This window comes from Pleurodeles waltl, chromosome 7, assembly GCF_031143425.1.
Source record: "Pleurodeles waltl isolate 20211129_DDA chromosome 7, aPleWal1.hap1.20221129, whole genome shotgun sequence".
In the NCBI taxonomy this organism is placed as follows: domain Eukaryota; kingdom Metazoa; phylum Chordata; class Amphibia; order Caudata; family Salamandridae; genus Pleurodeles; species Pleurodeles waltl.
In genome coordinates this window covers 805,285,283-805,302,889 of record NC_090446.1, presented here as the reverse complement: position 1 = coordinate 805,302,889, position 17,607 = coordinate 805,285,283, and the positions used below count along the sequence as shown (strand labels likewise).

The window sequence follows — 17,607 nt, the reverse complement described above, 5'->3', positions numbered from 1 at the left end:
CTTCCTTTTTCCCCGATACCTTTTAATACCAAAGATTCTCACTGAAAGAAAAGCAACTCAGTGTCATCTCATCCTGATAGCCCCCAGGTAGCTAGCACAGCTTTGGTTCACTGAGCTTCTCCTGATATCACAATACAACCATATTCACCTACCAACATTCTGGAAACTTTTGATGATTAACTAATGCCAGGTCCTTCATCCTGATCCGAACTGTCTCATCTTATGCTCATGGCTCCTAAATTCCATCAATTCAAGGATCTTAATATTCCTCAGGACTGCAGGTGTATTCTCTCCAAGTCAAAGTGGAAGCCACGATAAAGACGTGTAAGCTTTAATGGAAAAATGTCTGCCTATGGTGCCAGAAAATCAAACCTACAGCCTCTACTAGCATAATCTGGCAAATACCTATCCTATCTCCTCTCACTCGCTGAGTCACTGTTGATACATGTGTCCATTAAGGTACGGCTTATAGCAATATCAAGATATAGATGTTCATCGCATTTCCTCTTTTGACTCTTGCAGAATCATCCAACAGTTCATAAAATAATTATTCAGATTTTTTTTCCTACAGTAAGGGCTCCTTCCTCAGACTGGCATCTGAACATAGTTCTATTTCAACTCATGAAGAGTTCATTGGAACCCATTCACAGAGGACACCTCATATTTCTCACATGGAAGGTCATCTTGTTACTAGCGCTCACTCCAACAAGTAGGGGAGAGGGGATACAGGCTTTCTCAATTCAAGATCCTTCCTGCATCTCATAGGCAATTTTGTACTTCTCTGAATAAATCCAAAGATTTATTCCCAAGGTTTCTTGGGATTTTGCCTCAATTAACCTATAATATTTTGCACTTTTCTCCCGAATTCAACATCATCAGCTGAGAGGTCTATTCATACCCTAGGTATCAAGTGATAGCTAAAATTTCTACTTATATCACACTAAACAGCTCATGTGAACTGACCAACTATTGGATTCAAATGGATACACTCATAAGGGTGCTCCAGTCACAATGGCAACTATCGCTAAATGAATTTCAGCTTCAATCCAGTTCTACCACTCAAGGACTAGCAAATCTCTTGCAGAGAAAACTAGGGTGCATTCAACTGGGGCAGTTTCCACCTCCACTGCTTTGTTTGCTAGGCACCTCTGGAGAAGAAATGTCGTGCTGTGACTTGGAAAAGTGTGCATATAATTCATGCAGCATTATTACCTGGATTCGGCACAGCACACTTGTGCAGCGGTTGGACAGGTTTTGCTACACCACTTTATTTCAGTAAGTGGAGCCTCTTTTGATTCCATGTGTTTATGTATTCATGCAGATTTTAATGTATGATGTGTACATATGTGTTTATATATTATTAATATATTATATTGTAGAAGAATGTTACATATTCTTTTTCTACCCACCATCCACTATTTGCACTAATACTATAAGATATACAAATATAGTAACTGCTTGCTACTCTGATTCAAGCATGCAAATCTTTGAAAGATACCAATACTGGAGAACTGCAGTTACAGGTAAGTAACTTATTTTCATTTTACTGTTTCAGATTGTAGGCACAGCCCTTCTGGCTTGGCATCCTGTCCTGTTTTCACTATGTATTCTGGAAGTTGTAGTTTTACAAAAGACAACTGCAACTAAAAGATTTCAAAGAATAAAAACACAACTAGATGAACACCCACACCTTACCTAGAAGAATGGGTGCTCACTTAGAAAAGCTACAAGAGTTAAAGCCCTACTTATTAACTTGAGTAATATGCCCCCAATTGTGCATTAAATAAAATATTGTAATTCACCTGCAGCTTCATGTCACTATGTGGTCACAGACTTCAGTGAATACAAAAAGTCCTTATTATGTGCTATTCAGAGTACATTGTTTCATAATAAATGTTAATGTTGGTATAGTTAGCTTGAAAAAAACTGTTCTACTGAAAAGTGCAGCTAGCAATGGGCACTGATTGGAATTAGAATTAGGTTTTGTTCACATTTCTTGAAAACATTTTCATAAAACAATGGGCAATGAAGATGGCCCCTGAATTTTCACACAGCATTTATCATATCATTATGGATTTACCATACACTTTGCATAATATACAGATTTCAACAAAATACATTTTTTCAGGGTCAAATGATAAATAATACTGCTAGATTATATGTGTGTGTGTGTGTATCATGAAGAAAAACAATTAAAATAAAGTTATAGGTTCAAAATGAAAGCAAAACACTAAAATTAGCTGGGAATGAGTAGCTGAATGAATTAATCTTGATAGCCACTCAGAACTGATTCTACTTAGGTTCTTCAAATTCCTGAAAATCCATCTCTTTCAACAATCTCTGTGCATGCTCACCTTAAAATCTTCAGTTCCAAAACATCCTGGGTATTTTGTGCACAATACAAAACTTACAATCCAATCAAATCTGTAACATCACTGGTGAATTTTTTAATTTTAATATTGACCTAACTCTGAATACACAATTGTTTGTTTACATATGTTCTGTTATGTGCCGAGGTTTTGTTAGTTACTGCTTTTTTTATTGTTATAAATGTTTACCTTACAACAATTTTGTTTTATGTACTCTAATAATGTAAGCCTTCTTCATTTAAATCTAAATTGACAAAACCTTGTCTCATTTTACAGCAATATATAATTTTGAAGCTGCCGCGGCACAACAGCTTTCACTCCAGATTGGTGATGTTGTATACATAATGGAATCATGTGAAGGTAAAATACTCAACAAACTCCTTCATTTGTCATATTTGTTATTTTAAAACTCTAAAGTATTCTCTTTTTTTCAAGACTTCTGATTTTAAGCATTTTTTACTCTCATATCTACATAATACTGATTTATATCTGTATAGCTCGAACATTCGTTATGGAGTCTCTGGGGGGCTGGAAGTGAGTTTATATTTGAGCAGTTGGGTCACTTTGGAATAATGACAGGATTGTAGAATCGTAGCAGGCTGTCACCATTGAGACGAGAGAACACCATCATTGGGAATCAGCACTGTTGGAAAAGGCCAAAATATGCAACAAGGTACCAATCGAGTAACAGACACTGTGCAGACAAACATTCAAACATTGAGCAGATAAACGCGTTCAATAAAATGAGAAGTGTATTACCAAATATTTTCAAAATGTAGAAGAGAGAAAATTATATTATGCCATTGAATATTTTTTTGTTTAAAAAAAATGGATGACAGAAGCAGACTCATAGGTACTCATAGGTACAATTCTGACAAATTATGTTTAAGAGAAAAACTGCATGTAATGTAATGTGCTACAACAGGCAAGGTATAAAATGAGTGCGATAGAAAGCAGAACGTATCCAGATTGTGGAGGTCCTCCCTTTAGCTGTGTGGAAAGTATTTGGCGTGAATCTTGTGCCGACCAACTGCAAGAACCCTAATTAAGAACAAGGTAAATAGTAGAATGAAAAGGGAGCCATCTCTTGGTGCTCTGCCAGAACTGTTCGCCATTAGCTGATCATTTGATAAATTAAGAAAAAATACCAACTGAAACGAAGATTACTAAATGCAAATCCCTCCTACCAACAGAGAGATGCCATAAAAATGCAGACTGCTGCTGTTAAGCTGACATGCATCATATTGAACCACCAGACCTAGGAATCTGTAATGACAGAAAACCCTTTGTAAATGAGAATATCAGATTTAAACTAGTCAAAATGTGTAAAGTTGGATTAAAGTGATCCATGAAATATAATTACATAAATTAATTAACTTTTTGGACACCTAGATTACTGTGTTGTGGGCCACTGTCAGACCACAGACATACAAATGTGTGAAATGGCAGACATTTAAGAATAGGGCTTTCTTAATATTTGGATATTCTCCTTCTGCCCAAAGCCAAGGTACTATATTTATGTAGATGTACAGAAGGATGTTTATTTAGAACATGGGCAATGGGTTGCTACGTAATTAGCACGTTATACTTGTGCATTGATAGTGGCATATTTGAAGATGAGTAAATATGAGGTTATCAGCAAAAACTATGCAAAGTGCAAACAACATTACCACTTATACTAGAGCACATGATAACATTGAAAGTGGTGCTAGATATGTCTACATTTTCAACTAAAGGCAATAACTTCACAATACAAGAAGAACACAACAGCTGAAAACCAGGTGCTTATTGTGCCAAGTAATGCACATTGATGAATTTGGAACAATATAAAATAAGAGGTTCACACAGTGTTTCAATTAATGGGTTGGCCTCTCATGTACATGGAAGCTTCAAGGTTACCTTTATTCTCCAATCTGGTTTGATCCAGAGAAGGATTTTCTCTTTTCTGTAACACTCCAATTTAGGTACCCCCGTGACTTTTGTACCCCTCAGAACTATTATTTTTCTCTTGTGCAGATTTAGACATGTCACGGAAAACCTTCATTGGGCTCACTGTGTTTCCCAATTACAAGGAAAGACGATTAATGCTCCTTATGACTCTGCATGTAATAATTCAAGAGGGTTGTTAGGCAGGGATAGGACTATCTGAGTCTCTCCTAGACTTAGTCCAAGGATATACATAAAACTGCACATGACAGCATTCTACAGTTATTAACCAGGTGAGTTCATTCCAAAAATAGCTTAGTTAGTAAGTCAAATAAATTAACAATCAGTCTGAGATAAGGTCTGACAGATTAACTCAAAGAGGTAACAGGATTAAAGCTCAAATCAAGGGTCTCAGACATTGTAAAATAATTTGCTTGCAAAAGGTCTAACTCATCTCCAAATACCACATTCTTTTATATTATTTCAGGAACCGAAGGCACACACACATTTCATGGCAAACTACCGAGGAGAGTTGGATTACAAATGTTTCAGTTATTACATCCAATCAACCTATTAGTTCGCACAATACCACTGCAAACTCCTACTCCCTAATTAATTAGGGAAATAAAGTCATGCTTACAACTTACAGGAATACAATAGTTTGTTGAACCACCAGCAGAGATCAGCTAAGAGCCTGAAAGTCTTACAGTAAGACATCTGTTCCCCTTTGCTCTGGAGAGCATAACAGAGTAAACATTTTATACACAGCAACCATGGCTGAGGATGTCTATTCAGCCTACTGTGACATAGTTATGTTAACTGAAGCATGCATAAACCAAACTTTTTTTTTTAGCAAATGAAAACTAGCTAACGTTTGTTGCATCTCTAAAGGGACCAATGACTGTCATCTTATCCTCATGTTAATGATCTGAACCCGAAGGACAGACATTTTGTCCTATTTGTATATTCTAAAATGTAGAATTTAGAGTTAGTGAAGAAGGAATGTATAGAATTAAATCCAGTGGACAGTTGGAAATGAAGAGCAGTACAGCAAATGTGACATGAGAAAACATGTTTACTATCTCAAAAATATGCTAATTGAATCATGCCTACATTATTGATTAGTTTGTAGCAAATTAAAATAAGCTATCAATAACCCCCTCTGATAAGTATCACACTTACTAGCACCCTACTCCTTTACATCATTTCTTGCACTATTTCTTTCTTAGTTTTGTGAAAATTCTTCCTAAAGGTCTTTGGGTTATCATACATTTTGCCTTCATCTCATCGAGTGGGACTTCTTCATTATGCATCTGTCTATTTACATTCTTTTTCTTGCCTCTGCAATTACAGCTTAAACTCCTAATGCATATTGCTTCTGAAAGGTTGAATATTGGGGCAACAGTCAATGTAATCAGAATTATTACTACTGGTACAGTTATTATTTTTATTAATATACCTTTTCCAATCTCATCAAATCATGAACATATCTTCTCCCTAATTCTAGGTTCTCCTTTGGATGAATCACACATAATGGTTATGTTGCCAATATATTTGTTAATGCTCCCAATACTATCTGGGACATACATGCAACTCATGACAGTCACTTCCTTGTTTGGTAAAAAAGATATATATAGTAAGGTGATTTTAGATAACCATAGGTTTTATCGCAAACATCACTTGATTAAACTAGGTTGAAGCACCTGCTATGTTATGTGCCAACCCTCCAATAGAGTAGACATTAGTCTAATCTTTGTTTCATCTAAAGCTATTCCTATATGAGTAATGAAAACACCAAACAAATCTTGCACTTGTTAACCAGCATTTTCACTCATCACTGTTCCGTGATGCGCTTCACACACTTCACTCAAACTGTTCACGTGGTAGACTCTGGGAAACACAAAAAGCTAAATAACAAGAATCTGTAAAACCTTGTGGGAGTGTGAGTAAAGCTGTATTAATGCAAATGTATTAAATGCCTTTAAATATAATGTTAATGCATCCTTATTCTAATTAATGTATAAGTATAAGCTCATGCACGATTCCCTACTATATTAGGCCTATCACTATGGTGGTCATTACGACGGCCGTGGTAGGGGTCAGACCACCGCCAAAGCAGCGATCCTGCCTCCACATTACGACCGTGGTAGAGCCACCACGGTCGGACTGCCGAAACTGCCAGATTGCCGCCAGCCTGGTGGTCTCTGCGGTTGTAATCTGCCAGTGTGGATTATGGATTATGACTCCCCAATCCGCCAGATTTTTCGGCGGTTGGACCGCCATGGAAAAGCTGGCGGTATGGGGGTGTTGGGGGCCCCTGTACTGCCCATGCCCTTGGCATGGGCAGTGCAGGGGTCCCCATGGACAGCCCTGTCGCGCTTTCCACTGCCCGAATTACGGGCAGTGGAAAGTGCAGCAGGTGCTGCTGCACCCGCTCCACTGCCACATTGCCGCCGGCTCAATTACGAACCGGCGTCAGTGTTAAGGCACTGTTTCCGCCTGTTGGCCCAGCGGGAAACTTATAATTGGGCCGGCACTATTCTGGCCACACTGGCGGTCAGATGGTGGTACGAGTTTGGTGGACCACCTCCGCCGACCCCCAAACTCATAATGAAGGCCATAGGCCCATTCGCATGAAACAATTCCTTCTTGTTCTTTCCAAATTCTTAGTCTAGGGTGTATTTGTGATCTTTTAATCAGAGTCTCTTCTTTTGACTCAAATGTCTTTTTCCTGAAGCTTTTGGCAACTTTGTGGTTAATCTTTTCTTGTTGTAATCTTTTATAAAGTCATGCTCAACTTCAGTCAGTCCGGTTACATGCTACATGTTAGTAATTCCAATGGTAGTGCTGTCAAGCTTAAAAACAGCTTTAAAAAGTTCAGCTCACTCAAGATATCTAATATTTGTAAATGATTAAGGGACAAATTATAACCGACATGCCCCTCTTCTACATAGTCTTGGTGTAAGACACTAGCTGGACAATGAATAAGATAATGGCAACTGAACATAAGTCACACCCCCTGAAACAGATTAGGCAAATGAGTAAAACCATAACAATCAGAGAAATTACTTATGTCCTTATAAGTTTTTATCTACAGACAAATGTTCTCCTAACCTTTCACTATAGATGTCTTTATGGTTTAACCTATGATATTTAGTGTCTGTTTCATAATAACAGGATATAGGACTTTTATTTTGGATTGAAATATATTCAGCAGGAGGATATAGTTGCATCAACACACCAACTAGGGTGGTCAAGATAGGAATTATAAATATATTTGGAATGCTGAGCACTCCTTTTTCTTGAAGGCATCTTCTCAAGTTCTTTTTTCAAAATAAATTCAATTTCAAAGCAAAAATAGCAGTGCTACACAAAGAAATCCCAAATATAAAAAATAATTCAAATAACAAAAGGTTGTCTAAAAGTAATTCAAATCTTTCAGAAGCAAAAATTCTGAAAAAGTAGTCTCAAAATTCAGAGCTCACTTCTTCAGCAAGAAACATATTCATCATGGGTTATTCCTCAGTTCATTTGTCATTTCAGGGAGGCTTTTCAAGCAAAATTCGAAAATATTTCAAATCAACATCATCATTCTTTGTTCAAATGGAAACACCATCCATTGTGCAATTAACTACACAATTTAACTTGCTTTAAAGATCACAACATAACAGATATACTATACTTGTTTCACTAATTATAAAATCATACTTATGTATAAGTGATTCCATTTTACAGACCCATTTGTGATCTCTTTTTTATTTAAAATGTCTACTATTTGGACTTCTTTTCCTGAGAGGGATAGATTTGTAACTTTCTCTAGAGTAACTGTGGAGCGGTCAACACCAGTATCAACCAGCATTGTCACATGATGCCTGTTAACTTCTCTGTCTTAATATGGATAATTCTGGACTACTTCTACGACTGCAACAAGTATGCAACTCCACTCCCCCCTCAATCACAGTATTGTGTCTGACTCAGTCCACCAGGGACTCCCAGTTTATTTGCAAATTGTGGAAACATTTCCCTAATTAATGCTTGTTTCATTTGAGGCTGAGCTAAGGTTTGCTGAAATTTAAAAATCCATGGAAATCCCATTACATTATTCTGTATTGAGGTTGTAAAACTGGGGCTTCAAGGTGTATTTCCATTGAACTGCCTTGTGTTCTGCATGTTCTTCACAGATGCAGGAATGGCTGGAACGTTTGACTGTGTCAACCCATTCTGAGCCATAGTAATCATATTTTGTGGCCTGGGATTCCTTTGATGCATCATTTATGTTACATGTGCAAATTATTTCACATTAAATCTACAGTTTCATCATCAATGGCCATCTTTAGCACAAATTTGACAAGCTCCAGATTTTAATTGAACATTATTGGCATTATTACTAAAACCTTTACATGTTATGTTATGTGTGATTTATATAGCGCATAGCCGCCCCCAGGCTTCCCAGAGCTTTGAGGCGAAAAACTCCTTCAGATAGGCAAAAAGTGCAAGTGTTAGGACAACCAGGTTTTTAAGAGACGACTGAATGATAATTCATGACTCGTCTGCCGAAGAGAAAGAGGAAGAGAGTTCCAAAGCTTAGCACCAAGAAAAGACATGGATCATCCGCCCCTTTTAACTTTCTTTATCGGCGGTATCACTGCTAATGCTGCTGAGGAAGACCTCAGGCATCTAGTGGACTCATAAGAAGTGGCTAAGGAGTGTAATAGTGGGGGACCCTTAGCATACAGAGCTCTGTGGAAATAACATAGAGTCTTGAATTTTAGTCTTTGCTCCATGGGAAGCCAGTGAAGAGCCATGAGGGCTGGTTTAGCCGACTGATGTCTAAGAAAATTGAAGAGGAGGCGCGCCGTCGTGTTCTGAATCACCTGCAGCTTCTTCTTAGTATAGACTGGTGAGCCCAGGAACATGGCATTACCATAGCCCAGCCGTGAGGTAATTAATGCTTGTACAATAATCCTCTTAGCAATAAATGGGAGGTCTTTAAAGATTTTTCGAAGAAGTCTGAGAATCCCGACACAAATGGAAGATATTTTCTTAGCCTGATAGTCCATTGTGAGCCAAGGGTCTAACCGTACACCAAAGCTCTTAACCTGATCCTTAGGGGGTGGAAGGTCACCTAGTGAGTCCAGGATACCTGTTGAAGGCTACTGAGGAGTCGGCTATGTTTCCGTTAAAAGTTGGTATGGAGTTATTTAACATGCCACTCCATTCTTTGGCATTCAGCAAGTGCCACCATCTGTATGGTTGAAATCATGTATAGGATTTTTTTAGAGTAAGAGTCAGCAGAATTAACGTATGGTCTGACCAGGCTAGGGGGGAAGGTGGGAGGGCGCTTAATTCAGAAGAGTTTCTAAAGACCAAATCAGTTGTGTGCCCTTTGTTGTGGGTAGGGCCTCTAACCAACTGAATAAGATATAAGGCTTTCATATCATCTAAGAGTTCTTGCAGCATTATTCTTAGTTTCCACATGGATGTTAAAATCCCCAAGAATTGTAAAATTCGGTCTGGTACAGACCAGATCCGTGACCTTCTCAGGAAGGGAGTCATGAAACGTTTGTACTGGACCAGGAGGACTATATATTAGGGCGCCTGTCATGGTATACTGCGGGTTCAGATAAATAGAAAAGAGAAGACTCTCACAATCAGGGAGGTGAAGGGGGTACATAGAGACTCTTACTGTGTCTTTAAAAATGATGGCAATTCCCCCTCCTTTCCCTGAGGGTCTATCCAATCTCGTTATACGATAGTCACTGGGCAGAGTCAGTGCTATGTCCGGCCCTGACCCCTCATGGATCCAAGTCTCTGTTAAGAAAAACACTGTGGGTTTCTGTGTACTTAGGAGAAGATTAACATCGAATTTATGCACTACTAGGGATCTACAGTTAGCCAAACAGAGGCTGCTTACCAGTTCTTCCTGTGTATAATTCGTAGCAATATTATTCTGCGCAGCAGCTTGAGCATATGTATGATTATCAGCAGTAGGAGGAGAAAAAGCCTTAATATATTCCCCAGACTCCAATCCTAGTTCGGGAGTGGCGGGCCTACATGCATAGAGGAACTTGGGGCCAGATGTAGGTAGGTAAAAATTTGCGAATCTGAAGTAGCGACTCCATGCGAATCGCTATTTCCGACTCGCAAAACTAAATGCAATAAAGACTCGCTATACCAAATTGCGAGTCGCAGAGGTGTTGAACTGCATTTTGTGACCTCCGTTTCTAGCGATGTCGGAATTTGCGACCTCGCTAAAAGCGAGCTCGCAATTTGCGCGAAGGGTGTGGTCCGAAGTCGCAAATTGCGACTGCCACTGAAAAAAGCCTGCATGTGCAACATAACAGTTGGGAAACCCACTTCCTGGCTCTTGGTGATGACATCAGAACCAGGAAGTCACCAAATAGAACTGGAAGGAGGGAGAAGCACACCCAGCCCAAACTGCAGAGCCACACCCAGGTGAGAGGAGCTGCAGCAACCATGGAGAAGGAGACAGGAGGTGCTGGCAGGAAGAGAAAACTAAAATTCTCAGACAAGGAGTTGGAGGTCCTAATGGAGGAGTGCTGCCTGCACCATGACCAACTCTTCGGCAAGGCAGCAATGAGTGTCCCTGACACTCAGAAGAAACGAATTTGGCAAGAAATTCAAGAAAAAATCAGTGCCATTGGGGTAAGCCACCGCACCCTAGATGAAATCAGGAAAAGGTGGTATGACCTTCGCTCCATGACCAAGGAGAGGGTTGCGGAGCCCAAGAGGGAGATGAGGGGCACTGGAGGAGGCCCATCCACCGTTCTACCACCTACATCCCTGGAAACCATGGTGGAGATGACACTGGAGCCGGAGGCTGTGCTGGGCATAGGAGAGGTGGACAGTTCAGCGCCTGGAACATCAAAAAGTGAGTACCATAATATATGCTTTGACACCCACAAATGCAGTATACACACTATCCCAGTACACAGCAGCAGGCACCACCAGACTAGCTCCATTCCAGTCTAGCAACCTCTAGAATAGTGCATTATGGGCAATGTAGTACAGTGGTCCAAATATAGGCAAATGTTTATTAAGAGGCATAAAACAGATGTGCAAGACTGACAGTGTATCCCCTATGTCCCACAGCTCTCCCACAAGGCACCCCCATCAGCGAACCCATGCAGGGAGAGGAACATGGGCCAGACCCACAGGAGTAGGCTGCCAGTGACACAGCAGGGCCCAGCAGGACACCACCACCCATGGAAATGCCACCAGAGTCCATGGAAGATCCTGCGCAGAACATGGAGGCAGCAGTGGTAGCACCAGGGCCCAGCCCTACAGAGGGGCACACTCAGCCAGCAGCAGGAGCAGTGCGCAGAGACCGGCGCAGAGTGCAGTCTGTGCACAGGGATGATGTCGCAGACATTGAGTTTGCAGGACTTTAGGCATCACAGGTACAGGGTCAGCGCCTGCAAAACAGACAGTTGCGGTCAATAAACAGGAACCTAACTAGACTGCAGACCACTATGACCCATGGGATGGCTAATGTGGACAATCAGTTCCAACACAAGAACACAAATCTGGGGAACCTGACACAGGCCATCGAACATTTGGTCAGGGAACTGGTGGCAGCCAGGGAACAGGCACGGCGCAGGAAGCGCAACACTGAAGCCCAGTTTGACAGACTTGCAGCATCCATTGGGCACCTGGCTACAAACACCACCTGCCTGTCAAGGCGTACTGTCAGCCTGCAGGTTAAACTAGGTCATTTCGCAGGGGATGTGGCATGGGGACTAGGCCGCATCAGCCATGCGGTTGACATAATGGAGACCAGGCAGGATGCAAGGGGCACAGGGGATACCCCGCAGGACAGTGAGGAGGGCTCTACCATCAGCAGTGTGTCTGCCACTGATTCGCATGTGCTGCGGAGTAGCAGTGCACGGCAGGGGTCAGGGGACCCACCAGGAGTGAGCCATGGTGGCCGCAGTAGGAGGAGGCTGTGAGCCACCAAAATGTACTGTTACTTAGGCACCTGCAACTAATGTCTCTGATATGACTTTTTACAATTCAAACTGTGGCATACTGCACAGTTCTAATGATACCATAGTTTAGAAATAAAGAGGTTTTGTTTGTTTCACTACACAACTGAGCTATGTGTGTCTGACATTAGTGAGTTTGGTCACGGTTGCCACATACTTGCCAAAGTATTGGGTTGCAATGTGGTTCTGCCTCTGTGTGCCCTCATTTGCGATGCTTCTATCCCCAGGCTGTCGGTGTGGTAGCTCTTGCTCCTCATCCTCCGTGTCTGTGTCTTCAGGGGTGAGATGTAGCCCACGTCTGGTGGCAATGTTGTGTAGGATGGCACAGGTGGCAACTATCTTGCATGCTGTTTCTGGGGCATACTCGAGTGGACCTCCACTTTTGTGGAGGCATCTGAATCTTGCCTTTAACAAGCCAAAGGTCCTCTCAACTACAGTTCTGGTCCGCCGATGTGCACTGTTGTATCACCTCTCGTTCTGATTGCCAGGTGTTAGGTACGGGGTGAGTATCCATGGTCTCAGGGCATATGCCCTGTCACCTGTTTGACCAAAAAGTCAAATTTAGCAGGGCATCACAGGGTTACACAGTGACCTGTATGTATGGCTTCAGAGTGTAGTCACCAATACCTAATAGATATGCGTCTCCAAACTCCCCACGTTCTAGGCATTGGTGTATCCCACTGTGCCTGAATATGTATGAGTCATGTGTACTCCCAGGATATTTAGCTACAATGTCAGTAATGACATTATGGGCATCACATACCACCTGGATGTTTAGTGAGTGGGTACATTTCCTATTGCGGAACACATATTCCAGATTTGCAGGTGGGCAAATTTGTATATGTGTCCCGTCCACACACCCTATTACATGTGGGAAGTTGGCAATTCTGTAGAAGTCCAAGTTGGTGCTGTTAATTTCTGCCTCATTCCTGGGTAGGTATATATATCTGGACATGTGTGCGAGTATGGCATCTAGGAAACATCCAAAGAAATGTGATAGTGCACTTTGGGATACCCCACCTGCCACAGCAATCACCCCCTGATAGCTACCCGAGGCCAAGAGGTGCAGTGAGCATAGCACTTGCACATGTGTAAGGATGGCGCTGCCACGCATTGTCTGTCGTTCAAGCTGAGGATTCAGCAGTTCAATTATTTCTAAGATAACAGCACTGCTCCTTCTATATTTGTCATAAATCTCATCCTCAGTTTGATGGAATAGTGTCTGCCTGGTTCGGTATATCCTCTCCGGTCTCTGTCTCCTCCTCCTCTGCTGGGCAGCCTGGACTCTCCTCCTCCATGCTATCACATACAGTTCAGCCATTTTGAGTCACCCACATGCCTTCTGGGTCTCCTTTTATACTTTGGTTCTGGTCACCACCTGCTCTGAATCAGTGGTAATCTGGATGTGCAAAACGGGCTTTTGGCACTAGTCGCAGTTTGCGACTGGCTTTTGCATATGGTTTGCGACTCGCAATTTGCGACTTCCTGTTTGCGGGTTGCAAAATCAGGTTGCAAAATCAGGTCACAATTTTTGCGAGTCGGTGCTGGGTCACAACGCTATTTGCTGTTCGGAAATGGGATTTTTGCATCCCATTTCGGATTTTGCGGTGTCGCAAATAGCGATTCGGGCCATTTGCGACTCGCAAAACTTTGCTACATTTGGCCCTTGGAATCATAAACCAATCTCTTGGGGCCAGATTCGGCAGGGGTCCAGGCCCCTGGGCCCGGCCTGGCATGGACGGGCACAGACGGGCTTGCCTTGCTGGGCGTGTCTGCTGCATAGCGCACCCTAGGTAGCTGTGAAGTCAGCTACTAGAAGGCTGACATCCCAAAATGGCGGCAGAGAAATGGGCCCCAGGGAGGGGGTAAAAATGGTGGTCAGGAAAGGATCAGCAGTGTCGGCCTCTAAACACGGACCGGCACAGCCAAAATCTAGGGAGACAGTAGGTGCAAGAACACAGTAGTTTAAAAATGGTTAAAAGTGTTTAAAACATCTAAAAAACAATCAGCTTAAAATCGTGGCGTGCGATAACATGCAGGTGCTTACTGCAGTCTCATCAGAGTTTAACACTGCGCGTCTGCTGCATAGTGCACCCTAAGTAGCTGGGAAGTCAGCTACTAGAAGGCTGACTTCCCAAAATGGCGGCAGAGAAACGGATCCCAGGGAGGGGGTAAAAATGGTGGTCAGAAAAGGATCGCAGTATCGGCCTCTAAGCACGGACCAGCACAGCCAAAATCTAGGGAGACAGTAGGTGCAAGAACACAGTAGCTTAAAAATGGTTAAAAGTATTTAAAACATCTAAAAAACAATCAGCTTAAAATGGTGGCGTGCGATAACATGCAGGCGCTAAGTGCCGTCTCATCAGAGCTTAACGCTACATGTGTCATGGGAACCATCTCCTACAGTTCCTGGAGGACTTTGAATGTGTACACCAGGAGCTAAAAAACACCCTGGCCATTTTACTGAAAAAATGACCCTGCACCAGAAGGCACTAGTAGACTTATTTTTCCAATCACAATAATCACGAAAATATTTTCCAAAGGCAACAATTTCTTCCAACGATTGTGTTTGCCAGCATATCACATTTATTCTACTGAATCTTTGAACTCAACTCTGGATGCAAACACAACACAAACGCTTAAATAAATCCTGCAGTACATTTCTTTGATGGATCATCCATTCCACTTTGCTGTCTATAAATCTGCATTATTATCTCATAATATGCCTAGTGATCTTATATCCATAATTTCTTTGAAATTTGCTCTTAATTGTACAATGTTTTCTTGTTTATAATCCAAATTCTGTCTTTATAATTTTATAAGATTCACGAATTCTCCGTTTAGCTGAAATCACACTAATATCTTCAGTCAGTCTCTCAAGCTTATATGCATGAAAACCACCCTTCTTACTTCTCTATTCAAAAACACTAATTCATCAATAGCCAAAATAGAGTTTGACAACGGTATATTTCTGAATCTACAGTAAATGCCCTTTATTGTTTGAGGTACTATACTTCACAAACCTTGTCTCACTTGTTGGCCTCTGAATCATCTTACCTTTCACTTGACTCACCCAACTCAGACTCATGAATTTGTATCTGCATGTCATTATAAGGAGGTGGTCTTGGTCTCAATAAAGTCATCTTCTTCCACAGAATCACCTTTCTCCCCTTCTTTACTTTTATTCTCTTCTAGTTTGTTTTCAATAGTAAATGTATCCACAGTTTCTAACACTTCCTCAATCCACTCCTTTATTAGCAAAATCAATCTTGCATTCATCTAATTACTAACAGCTTTAGCAATATGACCTTTCAACATTTTTCATGCTCATTAAATACACAATTGCATTCATTCTGTGCTTAAAACTGTGCACTTTTATACATTTCTTCTCTTCAAGCATACCATTTTCGGGAACTGCAACTTTATATCATGTGCATTAGTTTTGTGACATTGTCCAGGTCAGAAACAAGTATGTAAATCATGATGTAAAAACAACTCAAGTGCCACTCTTCCGACCAGAGGTGAAACTTGCCAAACAACAACTCAATCACAGTAATTCAGTATAACAAAAAGCTATAAAGAATAAACATGTGTCTGTGTCCTGGGAAATGGGACGGAAATCAAACTCACTAACAAAGGTAAGTAGTGCTTCAAGGCACAACTCCATACCATATACACATAGCTGCCTTTTGACCTGCGGTTACCTATCCTGGAATTAATACAGTTAACCCTTGTGCACAGAATAAACCCCACTGTTCTTAATTAGTACTCATTGACAACTAGACTACTAAGCATCATAAACTCCAACTCATTGTAAGATCTGGTGCTCCTCCTTAAATCTTTCACAGACAATTTTATCTAACTTGTGTTCTTCAAAAATATTCAGATATGTACAATATCAAGACAAAGAAAAGATCTGTAATTTTGAAATACTGCACCATCATCAACAGACCATAACATATCACAAACCTCTCCTGACACAACACTAGAATATAACACAAATACAATAACCAAAACACACAACACTATGCAAAACACACCTCAGAAAACAAACTTCTGGACAATATATACAGATACACTGGCAAATTTCCAATATTCTCTAACTCCTTAACAACCAAAGTCATACTCAACTTCAAATAGCACATTTTTTGTAATATTTCAGGAACAGAGGGCCCATACATTTCATGACATGATTTTACGTGGAATGGTTCAAACAGCAATGTTACAGTTATTATAACCAATCAATCTAATAGTTCGTACATGAGAAGATACTCCTATTACCTAAACCATCTTTTAAATTAAAGCTATACATAATTAGTTAAGGATACGATCTCATGCTAAAGAAATACAGGAATACAGTGGTTTGTTCAACTACCAGCAGAGCTTCTTGGCTAAGCAGTCCTAACATTGTTACAGGAATAACATCCTTCCCCCTTCTGGAGAGCAGAACAGTTTTGATATTTTATACACAGAGACCATGGCTGAGGCTGTGTTTTCGTTGAATTTCTGAAAGAGAGAAAGACCATGCACATGGAAAGCTCAGACACCTAAAATATATATGCACTTTTCTGCAGAATTTTACAGGAAAATCCTGACGTTTTCAGCTCTAGATATATAGGAATAGGTACTCCAGCACAGTCTATCAAGATTTCATAAATGATTGTCAATGCAGCCTGGTGCGGATTAGCTATGCTAACTGAAGCATGCCTAAATTGTACGGCAGTTCAGTACAAGTGACATGTAAAAAAACGTTTTACTGTATCACAAATTGGATGTAACAATTACATTATACAATGAAACAACTCTCCTAAGATTCATGAAATCTCTTGAGTATAATTTTACCTTGTTGTACAAATTTAATCCCTTGCATTCTGATTTTGGTTAAATACATTTGTCAGAACAAACACACATGAATAGGTGTCCTGGAATATTTGCTGATCCATAGAGTATAAGATGCTATTTATTGCCATTGTAGAGTGGAGGAGATTGTGCCCTCGCCACACTCAACTGTAATAAATAGCATATTACACTCTGGACATCTTCATGTTTACTATATATGGTTTTAACTAGCTGTGAGGTAGTAGTGGACTTACTTTACCCTTAAGGAGGGTGAACTTAATATATTTTGTAATGTGTTTTTTTCAGATTGGTACAGGGGATATCTGACAAAGCAAAGAATTCACGAGGTAAATGTAACTTCTTGCATTTCTTGTTTTATGAAAGTGTATTTCTCATGTATCCATGGATAGATGCAGCATTATTAATTAGAATAGCTAAGCTATTTTCTAAATTATTCACATGGTTGA

The 17,607-nt window shown here is 40.7% G+C and overlaps 1 protein-coding gene across 1 annotated transcript in view; it reads left to right on the top strand.

Annotated features, from left to right (window-relative positions):
* Positions 1-17,607, top strand: part of DOCK2 (dedicator of cytokinesis 2) — a 2,133,690-nt gene that overhangs the window by 184,702 nt on the left and 1,931,381 nt on the right. Inside the window, exons 2-3 of the mRNA XM_069199340.1 lie at positions 2,646-2,729; positions 17,447-17,487. Coding sequence (XP_069055441.1) covers positions 2,646-2,729; positions 17,447-17,487 — 125 coding nt within the window. The remainder of the gene's footprint in view (positions 1-2,645; positions 2,730-17,446; positions 17,488-17,607) is intronic.